Genomic DNA, 7,520 nt, shown 5'->3' with positions numbered 1-7,520 from the left:
ACACTCGTTGTGCATGTGATTGTGGATTTGTGGGTAGGTACGAGAGGAGACACTTTTACTTAAATGAGAGTTAATATGCTCCATATTGGGCAATATGGAAAATATTGCGATAGTTTTGATTTATGAGACTCAACCACTATGCATATGATTCTGAGTTTGGTACGAGATTGTCTCCCATTAGAGGCTAATACGCCTTATATCGGACAATATGAAGCATATTAGAGGATGTGAAAATAGATGGATAAGTTTATTTATTTATTTTCTAAGAATTGTACAAAAGTCAAATATAATAAATGGTTTAAATAAAGTTATTTCATCCAAGTTACCGCATATCTTTTTTTTCCTAATCGAAATAACTAGATCTTTTTTACTTTATTTTGTTATATACATATTTAAAAGTTTCTGGAGTGTTGATATAAAAAAATATAAGTTTATTCATAATTTTATCGCATACGTAAGTGCGCTTTCATACACCGACTCGGGGCCTTAATGCTTCAATACATCCCACGATTGATGTAATTTAATTTTGTTTTTATAATTTAATTTTGTTTTATGTTTTTTGTGTGACCTGACTAGAGCAAAGAAGATACCAAAAACATTTAATATTCGCGATAGACAACCAACCCTCAAAATTTCCAACCCTTCTGGAAAAACTTTCTGGGTCTGCCTCTGCAGTCGTCAATAAAATCTTCATATGTTCTGTAAAATAACAATGCGGAAAACGTACAAGCTTAACTGCATATCTCTTTATAGTTACAACTTACAACCAGATACAACTTATTCATTCAAATATATACAAGTCAAAACTCAAAACAGTCTCACGTTAGGAAAATCAGAACCGATAAATTAAGCGAGAAGGTCAAACCCGACTGTTGGCTGGTAAAGGCAACACACCATCAAAGAAGTCACCAAAGTATCCACGAGGCTCATGCACGATCCTTGATATTATATCTCTAAGCGTTATCACACCTTCAAGATTCCCTTCATCGTCCACCACGTAGATCCTCTGAATCTCCTCAGAATCAAGCTTTGTGATCACGTCTTTAAGTGTGTCTTCTTTTCTACAAGTAATCATGCCACTTACTAACGGTGACGCCTTCTTGTTATTCTCTAGATACCTTTTAACTGACGTGACGAAGTTCTTCGCTGTGATGGATCTGCACCCAAATCCCATGATTATAAAAAATAAGAAAACAATTGGATGATAATATATTAATATCTGGTGTCATAAACTTGAGGGGGCTAATTTGCCTACTTTACATATCTTCTATTCTGGACTTCTGGTTGTTTTCTTTATTACTACAAAACTACTTTTTTTATTTAAATATAGTAATCAACTATACGGTTAATCCCCTGGTTCACCCATATTACGGATTTGATACATGCTTTACAGAATTACACCTTTAATCTGGTGATTTTCAAGCAAAATGGCACAAATAGGCCCACCCTTAGCCGGGCTATCTTTTTATGTTAAAATTTTAAAATGGCTAAAATACCCTAATAATAAATAAATAAATAGAAACCTAACAAATCAATTGAAAAAGATATAATTTTTATATCTATGATTCTTTATCATTGGGGTATCTTAGTCACTTTAAAAAATTCAACAAAAAAGAGAGAACCCCAACCAAGACCGGACCATTGTCACTTGAAAATCACTAGACTAAGCATGTAATTTCATTAATAATGTACCAAATCAGCAATATGTGTTAAGACACTTAGACCACGTGGACCAACCGTGTAATCAATTCAAATACAATTTTTCTTTAATTAAAAAACTTGTCAAGTGTAATGCATTATATAAGTTCAAACACGTTGCTGTGATCTGTTTTGATATATCCATATATTAATATAAAGCTTATCCAAATTATGTAACGAACCTGTAATCTTTGTATATTTCAGGTGCAATTAAAAGAAACTGAATGTCTCTAATGCTTATGTTAGCAACCGGTTTATTACCGCCACTAACCACCGGTAAACCACCAACTCCTTTCTGCCTCATTAGTCTAAACGCTAGCAGAACCGGTTCATCCTCGTCCACCTGCAAAATTATATAATTTAGAATGTTTTGACTTTCAATCAGTTTGACCTTTCACCTGTTAGAGATCAAACTTAACTGTGTACCTTAATAACTTGATTGGTGTTCATGAGGGGAAGACCGAGCTCGCATAATTTCTTGGAACCCAAACTTTTGAACCATTGAAGATCAGCACATTCTTCCAACATGTGTATCACAGCAGATTGTGTGATGATGTTGTCTATCTTGTGGGACCCAAGATCGACCACTGGTACACTCTTCATTCTGTACTTCGAGAGTAGTAAAAGCATGGTAAGAAATGAGTTTGATGTCTGCAGTGCAAGAAAAGGGGCCCACCGAAACGATCCTGAAATGTCCTTAACCTGTGTTTTAATAAAAAATAAAATAAAATTGTGAGAATCATATAAAGGTGTCAATCGTGTCAGGTTGGCGATTCTAATTTGTGTAATTCATAAAACAACCTGTCTAATCAACTTATTTAAACAAGTCAAACAGGAGTTGATGGTTTGTAATCAAGTTGCAAACGTGTTAAACTGGCTGGTAGGTTGACCTGTTTCACTAAATGAGCCAGCTTGTTTAACCAAACAGGTCGATCCGAACACGACCTGTTTATTGAACAGCTAGACATAACAACCCAATACTTGATTATTTATGTTCAAGTTATACTATCCTATCATGTATTGTCACTCTAAATGTAAGAAGAAAAGAAAAGAAAGAATGTCAATAGTCAAACCTTTGTATTTTTATAGAAATCAGAGGAAGTCAACAACTCAAAAAAGTTTCCATCAATCTTGGGAGATCCAGGCTGTGAGCTTCTATATCTTGGAGAACCCATCCCATTGGCTGCTGCAACAACTGCGGGTCCCATAGAGTCCTCAATCGCGCTTGAAAATGCATCTAATTCATCATTCTTTTCTGACTGCACATGTAAATATAATAAAAATAATAACATATTTATTAATCTAGTAACTAATCAAGAAGCAACTTTTATAGCCTTCTAGTTATTTAAAATCAAGGAAACAAGTGTGTGAACCTGATGTAGAATCCAAACAACAATGCCTGCAAACTCAACCATCCCAAGATATCTGTCAATCCAACTAGCATCTTCTGGTGCATCAACATCCACAACAGGAACACTGAGAATTTTATTTTGGGCTAGCAATCGGACTGCTTCGCCCAGACTTGCATCTGATTTGATCTCAATAACTGAATATTAAGAGATATTAGTTAGGGTTTATTGTAATTATCTCCTTCATTTAGGAACATATAACTTTGATTAGGTATCCTTCATAATTAAACTTTCAGATATCGGAAGCACACTAGCACACTACACAATCATAGTCGACTAAATGAAATTCGTAGTTACAAATCACACCAAATATAATCGCCTGTCAACATGAAGCCAGCTTTCACGCAACTACACTGGACTGTTAAATTTCATAGTTCCGATGATACCGATCAAGGAAAATCGGATACAAATAACAACAAACTAAAGCCTATTTGGTAGCCTCATGATAATGACATGAAGAGACTACCTCCTAACTGAACTGGTAAGAGGTAGAGTGTGTTTGGTTCACTAAAGAAATACCTCTTAATGGTTAAGTTTTAGATACACGACGAATGATTCAGAGGCTACCTCTTAATAATTCAGAGAGGCGGTAGCATCAATTAACAGAATTAACAACAAAAAACTATCTAAACTGACAGGTGTGAATAATATTCACCAGAATTGTGCAAATCAGTCAAAGTAAAAAACCTAACAATCTATATATATATATACGCGAAGCATGCGGAAACTGAGAGACCGGAATACTCTCGAAACAGGCATTGAGCTTGTCGGTAGGGCTGAGCTGTACGTCCCACAGCTCCTCCACCTCCATCCCTAGCTTCGCCTATGGAGGACTAACACTAACTTCTTCTTCAGCAACCATTCTCTCTCTCTCTAAAACCACTATGTGATAACTGAAGACTACCAGCACTTCGTTTTGTATTATTATTATTGGCACACAGACGGGATATGTTACGGTACAGCGCCTGGTTTTGAAGCTGAAAGATGTCACCCGTTGATGTTGTTTTCATTAGTGGACTGTGACACGTGGAGGGTGAGGATGAGAGGCAGTGTTGTTGGATTTTTCTGTTGATCTTATCCATCATCCAAAACTTAATTGGTGATTTAAAACAAAAAATATATATTTTAAGGAGACACGTATGCATGAGAATTAACAATGCACTGCTGATGTTGCTAACGTGCGCCGGGTGGTGTCATGTTTACTTTACATCTGATGTGACCTGGAAATAATACGAGTATACCTATCCGAACTTCCACGCATTCAGTGTAGCATGTTTTTAAGGAAGAGGAAAGTGACGATATATTTTAGTGTTATTTTGAGTTGTATTTTGAGTTGTTAGATATTTTAGTGTTATTTTGAGTTGTTAGATACTTTAGTGTTATTATTGATTTCTCGAACAATATGAGTCATAATTAACATTAAACATGTCGGGAGATATCATATGTACTTTGTTTGACTTCAAGATGATCTTAGGCGTGAAGTCCTTAAGCAATGGGTCTTCAAGGAGATGGCAAAACTGATAAGCAATAAGGTCTAACAGGTTGTTTGGTAGTCTTTTAATAGTTAAAAGACTATCCCTTAATAGTTCATCACATTTTAACGGTTAAAAGATAACTTTAAGTCTAAATGATTGTGAGGCTATCTTTTTACCATTAAGAAGTTATAAGCCATAATGACTACCAAGAGGCTACCAAACAAAGTCTAAGAAGCGATGCCCTCCGCTAGGTCGAAGATTAATGTGGAGTTGGTTTAAGAGTTTAACAAAAGTTTTTGTTTATTAATGTTTGGTCACAATTGTCGATTACATTCAAATAGGTAAAATGACAAAAGTGACTTTGACTTAATGTTAAAATATAGACGAGATTAGCGATTTGGAAGAAATTGACAAGACTTGTGAAACCTCAACGCTCCATATAAAAAAACGTCCGGTGACATAAATAACCAAACTTTAGAAACAAAAATAACATTTCCCCCATATATTAATATCTAGCCACTTCATTTTTTACGGTATATTTGCACTAAAAAACTGTGAGTCGAAGAGTGAAAACCGGTTTTTCAAACCACCCAACCCGTGTTATTACTATACAAAACTAAACCGCCTTATTTAACTTGGTTTTGATGGTTCAATAGTTTTAACGGGTTTTTAACATTCCTAGTTTGAACATGATAAAAAAAATACATGCGGTTAATTTAGAACAATTATGATGAAATGGTCATGTAGATGTTTATGTGTAACTTTATTCAAACAAATACAATAATACACTACTACAAACGATTATGGGTGAAACAAGTTTGCATTCAGAATCACTGGATTGATGTAAATTGTGTTTTTAATTTTGTTGTTAATTGTATTTACCCTTTTTTGAGTTTTTTATTTTGACGATGTCTAGCAACTTGCTAGTCCTGTTCGGAAATTTGCCATTAGCTATGGTGGTTGACTTTTAAAATAAACAACTAAATCAATACAAAAAATTTTATACATGAGCCTAACTTGTCAAAATGGGTAAATAAAGCTTTTTAGGGTGATGTATACCTTAATTGTCCAACTAGAGAAAAAATGATCATCTTTTTTTCCTTTAAAAGGTAACTTTAATAAGGTGTTTAAGATGATTTACAAATTACTTGATTGGTATATAATAATGTTATTAACCATTTGGGCTGAATTTGTGTGCTATCTTTAGGTAATGATGATTTCTTTTGTATAAACTAGCTTTGTATATGTAAATTATCGATTAGCCATAAAAATGTAAAATTACCGTTTTCATATTTTGTTTTCTTTTGACTTACCATCATGATCATGGTCATTTGGGTTGTATAATGTTTTTGATAAAAGTAGAATGTTCCAAGGAATTGGATGTAGAGGGAATTCGAATTAATTATAACGAAATATTGTATCATGAATTGTTTGTAAAATGGTAAGAAATTTTAAAAATCTAAGTTGACAAAATTACTTCCTATATCACACATTTCACACAGTAAGAAAATGTAAACTCTTCAAACGTGATACGCCTTACAAGTGCTAAACACAAAAGAAAAAAATGATCTCCCTATGATATACTATCCATGAGCCAATAAACCGGCGCCGGCCTTCAACACTAAAAGAAAAATTGTCTTTGTAGATAAACAACCTAGAAAACAAAAAAAAAATTTATAAACAAAACAAAGTTTCATTAACTTGTTGCATCAATTACTTTACTTTTTTCAATTGATTTACTTTAAGTCACTACCTTTTCTCTACTAAGTTTAGTTTTGAACTTTAGATCATGAAGTATATGCATTCTAATCCGATCAATATTAATGTAATATAACAAACGGGAAAAAAAGAAAACAAGAAGAAATTATATAAGAATAATTATTTTGGTTTACAGGAATATGTTTTAAGATACCCTCGTTTGACAATCAACACGAAAGGTAAAATGAAAAAATACTTTCGTTTGACCACATATTATTTTTGATGAGAATGGGCTTTATGGTAATGTTTAAACATAGGTTATATAAAGGATGGTTGAATTTCACTCAGAATGAGTGAATATTTTCCAAATTAACTTTTATTTTTCTTCGTTACTAACCAAACACATTATTGGAATTTGGAAGTAATGTTTTCCAATTATGATGTTAATTATGTTATGTTTTTTTTAAAGTTAAAATACAAATGAAGACAAAAGTGAGAAATATAAAAAGAATTTGTAATTAAACAAAAAACTCTTGAAAGTAAATTCAAAAAAATAATAACTCAAAATATAAATAAAAAATGAAAAAATAAAATAAAATAAAAAACTAAAATGTTTCCGCCATCATTCCCGTTAAAAAAATACAAAAAATATATGAAAAATTGACGAAAAGACACAATGACTAAAATGAATAAAAGACACAATTATAACTAAAAAAAGACACAATATATTGCAAAATATAACGCAATGTCAAACAAAATATAACACAATGTTGAGTAATATTACAAAATATAAAAAAACACATTGTTAAGGAAAATAAAATAAAAAACTAAAATGTTTCCGCTATCATTCTCGTTCAAAAAAGATATAAAAAAAATTGACGAAAATACACAATGCTTAGATCATAGACACAATGACGAAAATGAATAAAAGACACAATTATAACTAAAAAAGACACAATTATAACTAAATTGTATTGCTTTAATAGTATTTAAAAATTTTGTTATGTTTTTTTTAAGTTAAAATACAAATGAAGACAGACAAAACTTAGAAGTGTGAGAAGGATTTGTGACCAAACAAAAAACTCTTAAAAATATATTCAAAAAAAATAATAACTCAAAATATAAATAAAAAACAAAAAAAATAAAATAAAATAAAAAACTAAAATGTTTCCGCCATCATTCCCGTTCAAAAAAATACAAAAAAAGATATAAAAAAATTGACGAAAAGACACAATGCCGA

General features: G+C 32.1%; 1 protein-coding gene across 1 annotated transcript; it reads right to left on the bottom strand.

The window, feature by feature from the left end:
- Positions 1 to 717: 717 nt before the first annotated feature.
- On the bottom strand, positions 718 to 3,264 carry LOC143558107 (SNF1-related protein kinase regulatory subunit gamma-1-like). The gene is made up of 5 exons (XM_077047018.1): positions 3,072 to 3,264; positions 2,772 to 2,957; positions 2,125 to 2,400; positions 1,881 to 2,041; positions 718 to 1,157 (listed from the first exon to the last, which is right to left on the bottom strand). The coding sequence occupies exons 1-5, from the start codon at positions 3,111 to 3,113 to the stop codon at positions 860 to 862; spliced, it is 963 nt and encodes a 320-aa protein (XP_076903133.1). The 5' UTR covers positions 3,114 to 3,264; the 3' UTR covers positions 718 to 859.
- Between the last annotated feature and the right edge of the window lie 4,256 nt (positions 3,265 to 7,520).

The sequence above is a fragment of the Bidens hawaiensis genome, unplaced genomic scaffold (assembly GCF_021521415.1).
Source record: "Bidens hawaiensis isolate Kalapana, Puna unplaced genomic scaffold, B.hawaiensis_p1.1 tig00019324_1, whole genome shotgun sequence".
In the NCBI taxonomy this organism is placed as follows: Eukaryota; Viridiplantae; Streptophyta; class Magnoliopsida; order Asterales; family Asteraceae; genus Bidens; species Bidens hawaiensis.
The sequence above is the reverse complement of the archived record's forward strand: the minus strand, read 5'-3'. Positions and strand labels throughout refer to the sequence as shown.

Bases quoted from the DNA above. Each gene is read 5' to 3' on its own strand.
- LOC143558107 (XM_077047018.1), bottom strand. From the start codon at position 3,113: ATGGTTGAGTTTGCAGGCATTGTTGTTTGGATTCTACATCAG. The intron at 2,042-2,124 runs GTACACAGTTAA...ATAATTTTGCAG, and splicing joins ACACCAATCAAGTTATTAAG to GTGGACGAGGATGAACCGGT. The intron at 1,158-1,880 runs GTTCGTTACATA...ATTTGGGTGCAG, and splicing joins GAAATATACAAAGATTACAG to ATCCATCACAGCGAAGAACT.